Source organism: Oryzias melastigma, linkage group LG6 (genome assembly GCF_002922805.2).
Source record: "Oryzias melastigma strain HK-1 linkage group LG6, ASM292280v2, whole genome shotgun sequence".
NCBI classification, from domain to species: domain Eukaryota; kingdom Metazoa; phylum Chordata; class Actinopteri; order Beloniformes; family Adrianichthyidae; genus Oryzias; species Oryzias melastigma.
Window position 1 is genome coordinate 29,486,033 of NC_050517.1, and position 17,135 is coordinate 29,503,167.

The 17,135-nt window shown below is 40.7% G+C and overlaps 2 protein-coding genes across 2 annotated transcripts in view; both read left to right on the top strand.

Moving 5' to 3' along the window:
- Nucleotides 1-1,116, top strand: part of si:ch211-236l14.4 (SITS-binding protein) — a 20,577-nt gene extending 19,461 nt beyond the window's left edge. Inside the window, exon 10 of the mRNA XM_024282805.2 lies at nt 516-1,116. Coding sequence (XP_024138573.1) covers nt 516-689 — 174 coding nt within the window. The 3' untranslated portion in view covers nt 690-1,116. The remainder of the gene's footprint in view (nt 1-515) is intronic.
- Nucleotides 1,117-7,013: 5,897 nt separating this feature from the next.
- The window catches only part of mrpl23 (mitochondrial ribosomal protein L23), a 49,687-nt gene continuing 39,565 nt past the window's right edge, over nt 7,014-17,135 (top strand). The window contains exons 1-2 of the mRNA XM_024280717.2: nt 7,014-7,164; nt 10,256-10,378. Of these exons, the coding sequence (XP_024136485.1) occupies nt 7,145-7,164; nt 10,256-10,378 (143 nt within the window). The 5' untranslated portion in view covers nt 7,014-7,144. The remainder of the gene's footprint in view (nt 7,165-10,255; nt 10,379-17,135) is intronic.

A 17,135-nucleotide genomic window follows, 5' to 3' on the forward strand; every position in this document is an offset into this window, starting at 1 on the left:
AAACGCCGGTCTCTTATAGACGCCAGTCTCCAATAGAAGTCAGTTTCTAATAGACGCCGGTCTCCAATAAACGCTGGTCTCTATTAGATGCTGGTCTCCAATAAACGCCGGTCTCTTATAGACCCCAGTCTCTAATAAACACCGGACCCCAATAAACACTGGTCTCTAATAGACGTCGATCACCAATAAATGCTGATCTCTAATAAACGCCGGTCTCTTATAGACGCTGATCTCCAATAAACGCTGGTCTCTAATAGATGCTGGTCTCCCATGGATGCCAGTGTCCAATAGATGCCGGTCTCTAATAGATGCCTGCTTGGCTGACACATTTTTGGAATAACTGTCAGGGGTACCATTAGAAGATATTTGGTAAATGTGATCAGAACAGCCCACCTAACTCATTCAGTGTTTTCCATGGATGGATCTTTACGCAGTTAATCAGTTTTGTTGCCCTGGTGAATTTCTGTCGGAGGAAAGACCCCAAGAAGCCAGAACTGACTTTTGTGTGTCTCCAGGTCCTGGTGGCCCCGGTGGTGGAGAAAGGGGCTGTGCAGAGGGATATTTATTTACCTGACGGAGGGTTCCAGTGGCAGGACAGTCGGAGTGCACAGGTGTTTGACGGCGGGACGTTTCTGCAGGACTACCCTGTTCCTCTGGAGCACGTTGCTGTTTTCTTTCGGAGGAGCTGAGCCAACTGGCGGCATCACCTTCCTTATCCAGTTACTGTTTCAATTACGTTACTTCTTTTAAAAAGGACTTATGGTCTTGTCAACATGCACTTTTCCACTAGAGACCATTGATCTGTGTCAAGCCCTGCCTTGAGGTGATATGTAAAAAATGTTTACTTGCACTTTATAGATCAAATTTGTTTTTGTTGCTTTATTTTTTTGCATTTTCCTCCTTTACAGAAACAATGTGTTCATCGGACTTACCTCTTTGTTGTTTTGGTTCTGGGCTTTTTTGTATAGTTTCTAAAAAAAAATGTGTGTTTACGTACAGCTTTTCTACAGTCTTTAACATTTTAGTTGCTGCTACCCAGTGATTGGGAGGAACAAAGACCTGTTGGCTAAAACAGTCTGATTAACTCACAAAGACCAAATGTTGAAATGAAGAAAAAGAAAGTTGTTTTTTTAGGCCAAAACTTTCTGCGAAGATCTTTAGACAAAGAAACCTGCACATGGAGATACCATGAAAACACAAGTCTTGCTCACTCTTAGAGTTTTTTTTTTTGCTTTAACTTGAAATGACCAGGCCAGAGTTGATGGTTTCTGAATGTCATTGTTTCAAAGCCTTAATCTATTTCATGCCATCAAGGCCTTAACGCATTTTCCTAGAAATCTTCAGCTGATGTGTTGGACACACCAGACCAACCAGAGGCCAGGCTTTTGCCTTAATGTTAGTCTGCTGTAGCAGAGCTCCATTTTTCTTAAACAATCGTCACACATGTTAAAAGGTTTCTTTATCTCTGAGGAGTTCACGTGAAGAAATCTTTAGAGATCAATACGAGATCAAACAAATTGGTTCATATTAGGGGGAAAAGGGCAACATTGGGTATGTAGCATATCTTCCTTTGAAATATGAAGTAAAGTCAGTCTGAACCAAAATCATATCAGTGTTCATGTTGACCTAAGTCAGGGGTCTGCAACCTGTGGCTCTTGTATCTTTCCATGGCGGCTTTTTGGCAAAAAATAAAATAAGTCAGTTGACCATCGGAGTCTGCAGCTCCCTGCTAAGGGCTGCCTAACCAAAACTACCTAAAGTAAAACAAATAAACAAAGCCAACAAACTAAGACTACTGCGCTCCAACCCTAAACTAAAATAACAAAACCCAGCCGTGTAAGACTGCTGAGGACAAAGAGGGAGAAAAGAACAAAAACTAAGTAAAATAAAATAGCATTAAAAAATAAGGATGACTGAATTGGCATTTGTTAAATTTAGGTTTTAGAAATGCTGTCCATTTAATAAAATGTATAAATTAATGGTTGAGGTGCACATAGATCACAAACTGTAGGTTTTTACATCCCTGTTGACCTGAAGACGTTTTGTTTGCTCAACTCTTTTAATGCACAGATTTTATCTTCAAAGCAAAACTTTGGTAAAAGTTTGATCTTTTATGAGTTTAAAGCACATATTATCTTATGCTGCACAGCATTGGTTACCAGCTGCACCGAGATGATCTTGTTTGGTACAGATTATCTTTTTTTTTTTTTTTTTAAGTAGAAAAAATATATAACATTTTAAGAGATACTGGGTTCTGTTTATATTTTAGCTCTTGTTTGTGCCAAAAAAATAGACATAATTTATATTTATTATTAAAAAAAATAAGGTCATAAATGCAAAACCAAATTTCTTAAAGACTAAAGTAAGACTATGTGGGTCCTTCTAGGTTCTGATCAGTAGAAATCCAGTCCAAATGGCTCTTTTACTGTTAAAGGTTGCCGACCCCTGACCTAAGTGCCTAAAGAATTTGGAGACTTTTTTTATTTTAGATATTTTTGAGATATTTTTGGGTCTTGTGCTTTTAGCATGAAGACAGTTTTCAACTAAATGTTTAATATTAAACCCTAATTCCCACAGAGAAGTTGACAAAAGCTGTGAATAATCAGGAAGACATGAGAACGTGCGGCAGGGAAATCTGCCGAGTGGCCATCTAACTTGACCTTCACTTTGAGCTCTTCTTTGTTGGTGGTTTGGTAGAACATGATGTTATTTGATGTCTGCTTTAACCTTATTCTTAATTCTAACCATAAGGAGCCTTTTCTTTACATGACTTTTCACTGTCTTTTGTGTGTTTCTGGTGTTCTTAACGGGCCAGGAGACGTGTCTTCCATGATTCAACCGCCGCAGTAGCTGATTGAACATGTTTACTTTCAGGTGGAATGAAGCTAATCAGGTTACTGAATGTCTTATGTCAGAATGTGGTGATCACATTGATGTCTTAATCTCTTAGAGCAGAATGTCTAGCGGGTGAGCTGTGATCTTCCAGAACCACGAACGGAGCTTTCCTAGCTTCCACATTGAGGCTTTTAAGAATTGCTGTGGTACGTTTTATAAAATGCTTGATTTGCTATTCCTTTCTTCTGTCAACTGAGCTTCTTTGCCATGTGTCTTACTAACAAGCCTCGTCAAATCTGGGTAGACTGTCTGGATTTAGGGGTTTGGGATTATCTCCATGACTGTTGTATGTGAATCAAGAATGTAGAAAGACAAAGTTGCAATAAAGTTTACATTTTTCCCAATTTGCCTCCGTTGGTCAAACTGTGTATTCCGTGATCTTATAGCAGGGGTGTCAAACTCAATCGCACAGGGGGCCAAAATCCAAAACACACCTTATGTCGTGGGCCAAACAGGATAAATATTTATTGAACACTCTAAGACTAGATTTTTTAAATTTTAAAACTGTAACTTTTTAATATAATTATGAACTAGATATATATCATCACCTGTGATAATACTAGTGTGAATGCTTTAAGCTGAATTTGACTGCTGAAGTTGATAGCTTAAAACACTGTAGCCAATAGCTGAAAACGCTGAAGCTGATATCCAGCTAAAATGTTAGCTAAATATCAAATTAGCCTAAAAAAATACCTACGTTAGCCAAAACAGCTAGCATGTAGCTGAAAAAAATGCTTCAAAATAGCCCCCAAAAAACTGGAAAAATGTCTGAATTAGCCAAAATAGTTAGCATGTAGCTTAAATATTAGCTAACAGACACACAATCACAAACAGTCACGGACATACATGACCACACACACACACACACACCCTCACAAACAAACAAACCAAACGCGCAGACACACACACACACAATCACACCCCCACATGCATGGACACACACAACCACACACAACACCATACATAGACGCACACACACAATCACACACCGAACCACATGCACAGACACACAAAGACACACACACCTACATACAGAATCACATACACAAAGACATGCACAACAACACACACAAACAACCACATACCCCCGGCACTCACACGCAACAAAATACATGCAGACAAACAAACACACAACCACGCACCCACACACACAGACTCACATCTTTGTGTGTACTGTACACATCCTACAGGTTAAACTTGTCGTTTCTCCGTCTCTTTTCTCTTTAAAGCCTTTCAGGGTTTTTTGTGCAGATTTTTGTTTTACTTGCGTCTTTATTTCTTCTCAGAACAGAATTTTTGCCGCGGCAGCAAATCTTGTTACATGCTGATACATTACCTCGAGCTGACAAGTTCTACCATCATGTCTGGATCTTCAATTTACTGCTTCCTTTCATACTTTTCCAGGATATTTAACACCGACAGCGTCTGAGAGTTACAGGGGAAAGTTTCCGTTGGGCCGCCGTGCTTAAACTTGGCGGGACGGTCCCACAGTTTCCGTCGGTTTGCTTCAGCTGTGAAAATGTTCCTTCATCCACAGATGGTTCTTCCTCTGTGCTGACGCAGGTCTTCACGTTCTCTGTGTTTCACGTGTCTTTGTGAGTTTTTACGTCACCGTCAGGGATGACGGCAGAAGGGACGCTTTTCATGAGGCTAGGTTGACATCTTGAACGTGCATGACTCCAACCCCCCCAGCAGAAAGCTGGGAGTCTCAGACACTCGTTTGTGATTGCATATGTGTCACATGCAAACATGACAGACATGTGCACGTGATGGAGCGATGTGGACTCACGTAAGGAGTGATTCACTAAAACATGAAGTCCACAAAACTTCCATAAAAAACTGCAAAAATGTAATTTCAAAATGGAATGAGATCTTTGGACCACGAGCAACACATCTGGAAAAAGCAATAAAATATAATAATAGAGGTTTACTTCATCAAAGCGGTTTCACTTCAGGGTCTCTAAAGGAGCTCAGTCGCATTCAGGATCAAACATGAACTGGAACGGCAGAGTGGAAAACAGCAGGAGAACACATATTTGTCTAGAGACTGCAGGTCCATTTTAGCTGGATTTAATCAACTCTTAGAGCGCTGCATGATGACCTCTTTAACGTGTTGAGGGGGTGTGATGGTATGGGCCCGGATGATCTAGTAAGTCTGCACTGAGGCAGACTGATCGTCCCTGATGAACGGAAACCCGCGGTGTAGAATCAGCTGTTCAGGACTGATGCAGGAAAATTCCCCTCTTTGAATATAATCACACTTTTGCCCGAAAGCAAATAGAATTTTTTTCAGAAAATTATTGTCAATATGACAAAAAATACACAGAATTTATGATGACAGGCTAAATAATGAGACTTATTGATCCAATCAATGATAATTAGACACCGTGACAAACAATCTTGAGATACTTCACCGTTTACACCAAACTTCCAGAGTCTCCAGTTTTCAGTTTTATTACATAAGAATTATAATCATTTGAGCCAAACCTTAACACTTTATTTTATGAGCCTTCTATAAACCGGAACTTTCCTTTCTCTGGAAAAACTAGATAAAATAAGAGGTAAATGAAGGTTCTTGTTTATCCAGGAGATGTCTTGAATCTGAGCAGCAGATGCACGGCTGCAAAACAAAACAATGAACTTTTATAAATGAACAGACTGAACTGTTCATTGGGTCAAGGACGCTTTTAGATGAACTGATTCCAAAACCACAAAAAAGAAGAGAAAACTTTAATCATGAGGCAAAAACCTAAACCGCCTCACGACCCACAGGATGTCGAGACTTCATCCAAATGCTGAACTTTAATCAGGAACCAGGGCGTCCAAACCACTCAGGCTTGGATCTCAGCTGCCAGGGGACAATTGACTGTATCAGAGAACTGGACCGAGCAAGTGTGATGTCACCATTCAGCTTTCAATGATTTAAAGTCAACTCAGCCGCTGTTCTTTTGAAACACATACGCCGCCATGTTGGAACTAAATTTACTCAGTAAGGAGTGACGGGTCCAAGTCAGTCTGTGACATAGTTTCTATGGCAACCACTTCCTCTAATCAGGCTTGTTGGAAGGCCACGCCTCTTCTACTGAAAGTAGCCCAGCCAGCAAAGCCATGTGGGCCCCCATGTGGTTTAGAAGTGGGCAGAAAATGTGGGTCTCAAATGGGTTTGTCCAGTTTCCATGCTGGCCCCACGTTGGCTTAAGTGGACACTCAGTCAGGCGGCTGGCTTGCTATGCTACTGCGAAGCTCACTAGCTCACTACAGTGAAGCTCGCTAGCTATATATAGAGGAGCATGCTAGCTTGCTACAGCGGAGCTCACTAGCTCAATACAGAGGAGCTCGCTACAGCAGAGCTCGCTTGATCACTGTAGGGGAGCACACAAGCATGCTACAGTAGAGCTCACTATCTTGATACAGAGGAGCGGATGCAACAGAGGAGCTTGCTAGCTCGTTACAGAAGAGCTTGCTAGCTTGCTACAGTGGAGCCCGCTAGCACGCTACGCTGTCCACTGGGCAGCTGCCTAGCGTAACAAGCTAAATCCCACCAAACCCCCACTCAAGTCAATGTGGGCACAGGTGGGGCCACCACAGAAACTGCGGACAAACCCGATCGGGGCCCTCATTTTCTGCCTACTTTTAAACCATATGGGGCCCCCCTGGCCTTGGTGGCTGAGAGGCTACGCAAAATCTGTCAAACGCTTTAAATGGTCTACATGAGACCACCTTCTTTTACTGAGGCATCTGATTGTCTGACTGGTTAGTTTATAACTTGAATAACTTGAACTACAGAAAAAAAGGATTATCAAGAAGGTATTAAAACTACTTCAGAGCAAGAATGGTTATTCTGGCCAACAGAATGACTGAGTAACAGCTGTTTATTTCTCTATAGGAGTCTACGGGAGGAGACAGGTACTTCCTCCAATAGGATCCACCAGTGGCGCGAGGTCGCCATCTGCTGGTGAGAAAATGAATCGCATTCATTCATCTATTGATCACAAGAGTAAAAAAATAAATAAATAAAAATAAACGTCGCGTGCGTGTCACCATTTCAACTCACTAATGGACACGTGTTTGTTTTCACCCGTGACGATTCCGCGCAGCCAGGAGTAGTTGCAGCTGTGCGCTATGGCAGGCTTTGCGCATGCGCACTGTTAAATCGTTACCGGAAGTATATGTCTGCACGTGCTGGCAACCTTGAAAGAAGTCAAATGTTTGGACTGGCGGCTGTAGCTGCAAACGAGCCGCTCTAACGATGACGATGAAAAACATTTTGTAAGTATCGACTTTCCGCCGGACTGTAGCCGGGAACGCGCCTGGTCTCTGCACGCTTCCGGTTGTTTTAGCTTTAGCGCGTGTTTGTTAGCGGACTTTAGCGCATGTTTTAGTGGACTTTAGGCTAATCAGTTCAAAGTTGCTGTGATGATTCGGGACTCCACGTCTTCAGTTATGATTTCGTTAAGGTTAAAGTTGTATAGCGAGCTCTTCTCTGTCAAACCTCTCGGCAGTGAAACAGCTAGCATTAGCAGCTATGCTAAAAACAATGCGCGTTCACGTCTCGGGCTTCATTCATCAATGAGTTCAGCTGCGAAGCTCCGACTTATGTGTTGAAATCATCACAGAAGATCTCCCCATTGGATGTCACGGACAGATGAAAGTCGTCATCAATAAAGTTATAATAATAGCATCACCATGGTAACAGGTCAACAAAACCTGAGGACAGATTTGATGCTGCAAAGGAAAAAGCAGGCAGCTGTATCTTAAAATGATCACACTGATGAGATTTGGAGTTTATTAATGAGCTAAAGTGCAGCTGAAAGAGGTTGTGACACCACAGGTAAAGGTGTGTGGGTCCAGAAATGGAGGAAATGAAGTTTGGCCCCAGCAGAACCCCGCTTGGGTCGCTTGGCTCTACTTTTATAACAGCCAGACCTGGGTTTAGAATGGACAGTGTTCTTTACCAGAAGTATTGGCTCACCCATTCAAATGATCAGAATCAGTTGTCCTAAACACCTGGCCTGACCACAGGTGTATCAAATCCAGTCCTCGGTCAAGCAGACTGCTTTTTCAAACGTTTTTGAAAGAATGAGCCGCTCTCAGGAGCTCAAGTGAGTTCCAGCACGGAACTGTCATAGGATGCAAACAAATCCAATTGTGAAATGTCCTTGCTCCTAAATATTCCACAGTCAACTGGCAGCTCCACCGGAACAACGTGGAAAAGTTTGGGAACAGCAGATAAAGTCTATATAGAGAAAATAGTCTCATCTGATTGTGTGTAATTCTTGATTTGTAGCTCATACAATACATTTTATGCATGATTGCGTGCACTTACAATTGTAAAAAACAATGTAAAATACAATTTACATGCCTACAGCTTAAAATGACACCATCTTAAAACTGATTAAACATATAAGTAATTAAAAAGTATGCACCAGTCTCCTGATACGTGAACACAAAACCTCATTTATGAACAAATCAGATGTAAGGACTTTGTTCACATCTCAAAGATTTGTGTGTAAATAAAGCATTTAAATGCTGCTAAATATAACGATCAACTTTCATCCAGACTTGATACAAAAAGAAAACATACAAAAAAACAGATTGTTAAGATGCTGGATCTTCAGTTTTCTTATCAGCCACTTTGAACTTAGATTGTGAATAATATCTGGTGAAAACCTCACATTTTCCCACTTTCTTAAACAAATATTCCTGATAATTAACACAACAAAGTCTAAATATGCGTCAATTCAATTCAGTTTTATTTATTTAGCCCAATATTTCAACCAAAAACTGGTTTCTAAACTAAACTCACTAAATTAAAGGGGTTATCCCTGTCCTTTGACCCCCCCTCTCAGTAAGGAAGAACTATTAAAAAAAAAAAAAAAAAACAGATTTCAGGAAAAAGAAGAAGCCTCAGTGATATCCACATCAAGGAGGCATTCTCTTCCAGGACGGATAGACGATGTTCCAGGAAGAAGAATTATCTTATCTAACTCTACAACTACATATTTGAATAGTGTAACAGATGGGCTTCATCCAGATTGAACTGGGACGGCGTGGTCGGGGGGGTCCGAGGTCCACTACCAAGAACAGGAGCAGGAACAAGCTTCGTGGAATCTCAAATCTCTCCCGCTCCCCCGCACCTGAATTGCACTGCATCAAACAGTGGCATAGAGAACTAAATAAAAATTGATGAAGAATAGTGGAGTGATAGAATTTTTTGGAAAGACTTATCCCTAAAAAAAAAAAAAAAAAAGTTTTCCAGAACTGATCGCTTCCTCTGTGCAGCACCTCCTCTGACTGCGCCTTTAGCATGGAGCTCCACTCCGAGCGCTAGATACCAGTCACGGTGGTAGTCGGCGGGAATGGGTCCTTCTCAACACCCACAGATCGGAGCAGGCCGGCGGGCTGATCAACCCTCTCCCTCTGTGGGTGTTTCGAAGGACCTCTTGCTGCTGCCTGCTATTTCCGGTTTTGGGGACCAGAGCTCACGTGAGTGATCCCACGCCCTCACTTTGGCTGGACCCGACTGGCGCCTGTGGGAGGAGCCTCAGGTGCTTGCCTGTTAACCTCAAGCCCAGGTCTGGCTTTAGAGGGGGGCTGAGTGGCTCAAATCTGAATCTTGCTCGTTTCTGAACCGCTCTTTGTCCAGGTTGTTACTTTTGGACCTGTTTGCCCCACCAGGGGCAACAGCTTAGCTTCAGCTCTTGTGCTCTCTTATGGGGTCCAGGTGACCCGACCCTAATATTTATGTGCGATCCCTCCCATAACAAAGGCGGACAGGATTTCATGACTGCTACGGACACCAGTAAAAATAAAAAAATCCTTGGGGAAAAAAAACAGTTCAGTGCGCTGTCGTGTGGGGTCCAGATGACCCACTTTTAATGTAGACATGCCTAGGGTTATGGGTCACTCGGGCTCTAAACCCCTCCACCATGTTAAGGTGGAGGTTCTCAGAGGGAAGAGAAACACTATTCACAGAAACATTAAAATCTAATTTTGTTTTTTATAATATTGTACAAAGCAGAATGTTTGAATCTGTCTTTAACAGGTTTACAGAACCAGAAACACTTTCATTAACGCAGATAAAATTTAACGTTTCACTTTAAGAAGATGTTAAAAGATGTTCTCGACATTTTCAAGAGCTCTAGAACAATCTAATAGTTCTGATAGTTAAGAAATCAGACTATGATCATGTTTTTGGTGTCGATGTTGGTCGTCTTTGAATGATGGCTCAAACCTTCACCAGAGTTCAGGTTGTGTCTCACTGTTGGCTTTTCAAAGCCCAGATGAGTTCTTCCGCTCATCATCCAGGCTGGGAGTGGACATCAGAACGTGTTAACGTAAGCTTCTTCTCTCTTCTCAGTTTTCCTATTTATCAGCTGGGGAACCCCCAACTGAGGATATTCAGACCCAACTGGTTTCTGACCCTGGTGAGGCCGGGAAAGGAGCAGCCTCCGGACACCGTCCAGTTTCGGGTCCCAATGGAGTAAGTTCCTCCTTACAAATGTAGACGAATAACTAAAGTCATGACCATGTTACAGCATCTTCAATTACAAAATGTTTTAGGATATGTGTCAAAGTCAAGGCCCGGGGGCCGGATTCGGCCCTCTTGGTAACCCTCCAGATCGTTTTATTCTACTGTTATTAATGATGTTATCGTGCACTTATTTCTAACTTGTATGATTTTAACAAAATATATTTTTATGGAGAGTAAAATGTTGAAAGTTATTTAAGGTTTAAGTTGATTTCTGCCTTTTTATTATTCAGTTTATAAAAATTGGTTTTCTGTTCGCTTTTTGGGCTATTTTGGCAGTTACTAAGATTTTTTAGGCTATTTTGGAGTTTAGCTAATATTTCATCTACATGCTAGCTGTTTTAGCTAATTTAGGCTCTTGCAGTTTTTTAAGCTATTTTGAAGTTTAGCTATTTTTCAGCTACATGCTAGCTATTTTGGCTAACCTAAGTTTTTTTTTTGTTTTTTTTTTAGGCTAATTTGGCATTTGGCTAATATTTTAGCTGGCTAACAGCTTCAGCGATTTTAACATCTTCAGCTATCAGCACTAGCATCTTCAGCGGCAAAATTCAGCTTACAGGATTCACACTAGCATTATCTCAGGTAATGCTATATGTGTAGTTCATAATTCTGTCGAAAAGGTACATTTTTTAAGTTTTAAAAATGTAGTTTTAGAGTGTTTAATAAATGTTTATCCTGTTCAGCTTGTGACCGAAGGTGTATTTTGGATTTTGGTCCCTGGTGCGATTGAGTTTGACACCCCTGGGTTTACAGCATTGTGCAAATGGAAAAAAATAACAAAACTAAACTACCTTTGGCTCAGTAAACCTATTTGAAGTAGTTTTGAAACTGAACATACTGTAAAACAGACAGTTGGTCAAATCAATCATGGACAGCTAGAGGCTTCCGTCTGTCAGACCACATATTTTCATCTATATTACAGTAAATATCAGCTCTATCAATGCACCGAGAAAAGTCTTTTCCTCAGAACTGAATCCTGATTTCAGGAAGAGGAAAACTCCTCCTTTGGATTTAGAAATGGACAGAAGGGAGGAAGTTACTCCACAAGTATCCTGTCATGTTCTGCAGCAGAGTGGTGGAAGTTCACAACATTATCACTGGTTGCTACTACAGTAATAGTTCTCTTTTCATCTGTGTTTAATGAGGTTCTCCTTAAAAAAGTTTATGGACACTTTCTTGGAAACATAATAACAATGATATTTAAAATAGACACACATGTATAAAGATACAATCAATGACTAATCCACGTGGACAAGTTAAGATAATTTTGACAGACATGATAAAACAACTTAATAATGATCAAAGCAAGTCAAAAGGGATAATTTTGTAGAGATTTGCACTTCATCAATCGGTTTGTGTCCAAAGTAATTTGCTATTGGATGAAGTGAACGTGAAAATTGACACTAGGTTGTGCCCAAATGACTAAACGTTGTGAGAAGTTTAATTCTATTGTGAGAAATACATCATAAGCATGAGTTCTGGTCCTACATGTGGTTTCTTTTATTCACATTTTTCTTTGTCCTCTGTGAAGAGGGGATTCTGGTGGAGAACCGTCCGTTCTGGATCGACCTTTGCCTGCCTTTCACTCCTCAAGTCTCTCAGCTGAAGGATGCTGGGAACACTACCTGTAGTTCTGTCGTTCTGCCACAAGAGGGTGTGAGAGCTTCATGGTTATGCATGGGTATATCTTAGTCATTGGTTGTGCAGACCAGGAGGTGAGGAAAGTACTTTGACTCATGAAAAATCCTGTTTTTGTTTGGGAATGACAAACATGTCGAGGATCTGGTCGTGTGCTACATTTCTGCTGAATGTTTTCTGCAGTCCTGAGAACTCCGTTTCTGTCCTGTGACTGAGCAGAGCCGGAGCTCACGAACACTGAAACAGGCGGAGTGGTGTCTGATGTCCACGCAGCTTTTATGTGACTGCAGAGCACGTTAAGGAAAGCAGGATACCTTTGCTGTGAAAAGCCACAGAAAAGAGAAAGGCAGAAGCTTCTCGCTTTTTGCCAAAAACTGGAATGGAAGAATTTTTTTTTTCTCTGCGTGTGTGAGGTGAGGTAACTGAGGTTAACGGTTCTCTTCAGGCAAGGAGAGGCCCAGAGACTACACGGAGAAGAAAAATGAAAGTTTGCAGCAGATCATCTGTGTGTCTCTGGTGGGGTTTAGACCATAATCTGTTCATCCAGGTGCTTGGCCTCCCACTCCGATTTTTGCTTCTTCTCTTCCAAACTCCTATGGCGCTTATGTAATTGTGTGTGTTAGCGTGTGCGCACACTTGTGAGTGTGGGTGCGGTAGTTGTGAGAATGGTGTGTGTGGGTAAGTGCAGGGTGCGAGTGTGTTTTATAAGGGTGTGTTGAGGTTATTTTTCCTGGTAGTCTTTGATGCTCGTCAGAAGTTCAGAGCTGATTGATGCGCTTCTATGAAGCCAGCGTGGGCTACAGCTGTTATCGTTGTCTCTGCACAAACATTGTAGTGATGAGATTCACACACAGACGGTGACACTGAACACATTGCACTCCCACTACCAGCTTATCAATCAGTCTGAGTCATTCTGGCTCTGAGGACTGTAGTAGTGATCATTCTGGGTGGTAGGCGGTGTAAGTGTGGGTACTTTCTCCAGTGTGAGCATCTGTTCTTTTGGGCATTGTTGGGACCTTTTTTGTAAGGTTCAGCTCATTGCTCAGTGGTAGAGTGTCCGTCCTCAGCCTGGAGGGTCGTGAGTTCAAATCCAGGCCGAGTCTTACCAAGACTTTCCTTGACTCTCAGGTTTAAAGGCTTAAATTTGGAGGTTATGCCACCAAATGGTTCTTGAGCACGGCTGTGTCTGCAGCTCACCGCTCCCCCGGGGGGTGTCATTTGCGGAGAACAAATTTCAATCACAGTTGTCACATAGGTGTGTGACAACTAGTGCTTATTTTAATAGTCGACTAATAATCAAATATATTTTCCAATTAGGTCAGGTGCAAACTGGATGCAAAGCACACATCTAAACCGTCTTTGGCTTTAAACCAACTAAAAACTAGATGTATAGCATTACGTACAATAATGCTAGTGTGAATTCCGAAAGCTGAATTTTGCCGCCAAAGATGTTAGTGCTGATAGCTGAAGATACTGAAATTGATAGCTAAAAATCGCTGAAGCTAATAGCTGAAAACCATTTCGATGATGGACAGTTAAAATATTAGTTAAGTGCCAAATTAGCCTAAAACTGAAAAAAGCCTAAATTAGCCAAAACAGCTAGCATGCAGTTGAAATATTAGCTAAAGTCCAAAAATAGCCTAAAAAACTGAAAAAAAAATCAGAAATTGGCCAAAACAGCTAGCATAAGTATATCTTTCAACTTTACTACACTCTGACTCCTTATAATATAAAGTAACGACTAATCGATTTATTAAATTAGTCGTTGACTATTTTAATAGTCGATTAGTCGACGTATCGTGGAAGCCCTTGTGACAATTAATAGGACTTTAACTTTACCTTTAATATGGTCTTCATTTTGGGGGACACTATACAGTCCTTAGTAGACACCCCCCCCCCCCCCCACACACACACAAAAATCTTAATTTCCTTGACTCTTGCTCACATGTTTTGCTGTTTGCTTTTCTTGTCTTTTGCTCCGAATCCGAAGACTCTGTCTGGAAGAACAGCTGGACAGTGTTTCCCCACAACACAACTATGACTAACGTCCTTTCTCCACCCAGGACAAAGTAAATAAAAACCCTACATTCCTTTCATTTTTAAAAATGTTTTACAACAGTATCTGATTGGGACTCGGCAGATCCTCAGAATCAAAGGACTTGGAATCCGATTGGGGACAGACTTTCTGATGAGACGTTCCCAGTTGTAAATGTTTATAGCGTTGTTTCTGAAGGCTCCAGCCTCTTTTATGTGCTCCAAACCTTTGATATTTAAAGCATGCCAATACTACTGCAGATCCAGGGTGCCCCCTTTTATTTTAATTTTGTTCTTTTTTCTTTTTTTTATCATTTAACACTAAATAGTAGGGGTGTGCCAAAATCTCAATATTGCAATATATCGTGATATTTAGTCCTGCGATTGATTCTCGATGGGTTCTCACCAAATATCGATCTTATACTTTCATTTGAAGAGGTTGTAAAACGTTATATTCGTCATCCTTTGGTGAGATGTTCCTTCGGAGGAAGATAGAGACCACGCGTTGAGAGATTGGCACCAATGTGTCTGACAGCTACTTGAATTACTTAATTTTTGTTCTGTTGTTTACAACAATTGCACTAAGCAGTGGTACTAATGTTCATGTTTATTATTGTTAACACTGGATTTTACAGATAATTCCAATTGGTGTCAATGCTTGTCAAAGACAGAATTACTGATTTGCACAAGTGTCTATTATTTATTGCACAAAAAAGGCACACATTGTTTATTATGATTGTGTTCAAGCTAAAAAATAAATTGGGATATATTTTCTTTTAAAATGTGTTCTTTGATATAATGCGAGTCATTAGAGAGGATTTTTTTTTAACAATTATCGCGATATCTTCGATATCGTGAGCCATGAATCGCATCGTATCCGTCCGTCCACTCACTCATTCACTCTTTGGTTCTCTTGTTCTCTGGAGGTTCTTCAGGGATCCGTGACGATCTGTTTGTTTGTTCATCCATTTACTCACTCACTCGTTTACTCACTCGTTCTCTGGAGGTTCTTCAGTGGCCCCCGATGATCTGTCCTTTCATTCATTTTTCATCAGCCATAAATCCAAACAATAACCGTCATTCTATCCTCCATCTTCTTTTTGTCACTTGAACTTCCATGTTTTTTTCTGTGGAAGTGTCGGGTTTCTCCTGCCCTCTTTAACAGTTTTTCGTGTCATCTTCATACTTGGAGTGAAGAACTTGTGTGCACGCATTGTCTGTGTTGATGGGACAATGTAGGCACATTGTTGATGCCTCAACCCAACCTGATTATAGTTTTGCTAACAATGAGCAGCGGCTTTCTTTTGACTTCACCCGCACAATGCCTAATTCTCCTATTTCATTTTTACCACAAAGCCGCTCTCACACCGTGTCCTTTGATGTTTGCTGTATGTTTGTTCATACGTGTTTTTGTATGGCAGGCTTACAAAGGCTGCAGGCAAAGTCTGGAAAACAAACCTAATCATGTTTGCTCATTCTTCTTTTCAGTCTACACGAATGCTTTTCTCATTGAGGAATTCATACTTTAGGATTTTAATATCTACTCGTTTTTTCTTTCAGTGTCTTTGTCCCTCCAGTTCACTCCAGGTTTATCCTGACGAATCTGGTTTAGTATGCTTCAGCCAAATCTAAACTTGACTGTTGTCTTGTTTAGTTTAACTTTTATTCTTCTACATTTGCATTTAGCTGAAAACATACTTTTGTCTCAACATTACAGCATTGTGTCTCGCTAATGCCCGTCAATAAAAGAGTAAACGTCCCAATCTGGTCATCTTTTAATCTGTTTCCAAAGCATTCCCGGTAGTCTTTTAGTTATGATTTTCTAGGACACAGTTTCTGCAGAATGGCAGGAGTTCATTAGAAATTCACCTCCGAGTTGTGAGCTGGACTGTTTGTGTAGGAGTAAGCTTTTGTTTACACCCTCTCCTGCTAGCTTACAGCCCCTCTAGCCTAACATTAGCGGTGCAACAAAAATGGCAGCAATATCTGAGCAATATCCAGATTCAGATGAGGAAAATGAAGACGTTCATGGATCTATTTGTCTGCAAGTGGATGCATGAGAACGTGCCGGAGCAGGGAGCTTGTGGCCCCGCCCACTGTAGTTTGTATGCAACAACTTAAAGCTTTTTTCATATGCTCCTTATTCTCAATGATTTGAATTAAGAAATACACAAAAACACATCTTTAATCTTAATTTTCTTGTATGTCCTCATCATAAAAACAATGGAACATGTTAAAAACATACTTTTCATTGGAGTGCGTCTTTAACATGCAAGTCGTGCGTTCCCTGGACTCTGTTCACTCTTTAAAAGCCAACTTAAAACCTTTTATTTTGCTCAGCATTTTAACCGAATCTGTTTTTAAATTGGGCTTGTAATGATTGTTTTACTTCCTATTGTCTTTTATGTCTCTTAGTTTATGAGGTTTTATCTTCTGTTTTTAACCTGTGAAGCTTTGTCTTTTATCTTCTTACCTTTTGAAGTATTTGTTTTGATGCTTTTAACTTGTGAAGCACCTTGTGACTTGTCTGTGAAAGGTGTTGTATAAATAAAACTTACTTACTATAAGTCCAACAGGCTGGCCTCATTGTGTGTGTTTTTATACAAACATAACACTGAAACAAAATGCTGCTTTACTGATAAAGAACAATTAGTATATCACAGATGTTTCCCTTACACTTACCTGTTGGTCTTCAGAATCAGGTATTTTGGGTCACATGTGCACGACCATTGTACTTACTGCATACATGAGTCATCATTACTGCTGCCACAAACGATTATTTTAGTAGTCGCCTAATCACCTATTATGCATAAAGTGGATGTAAAACATCTTAACCATCATTAACTTTAAACTAACAAAAAAAAAAGATACATATTCAAACAAACATTATCTGCGATGATGTTAGTTTGAATGCTGAAAAGTGAATTGGGCGGCTGAAGATGACAGTGACGATAGCTGAAGATGCTGAAATTGATCGCTAAAAACACTGAAGCTGATAGCCAGCTAAAATATTAGTTAAATGCCCAATTATCCTAAA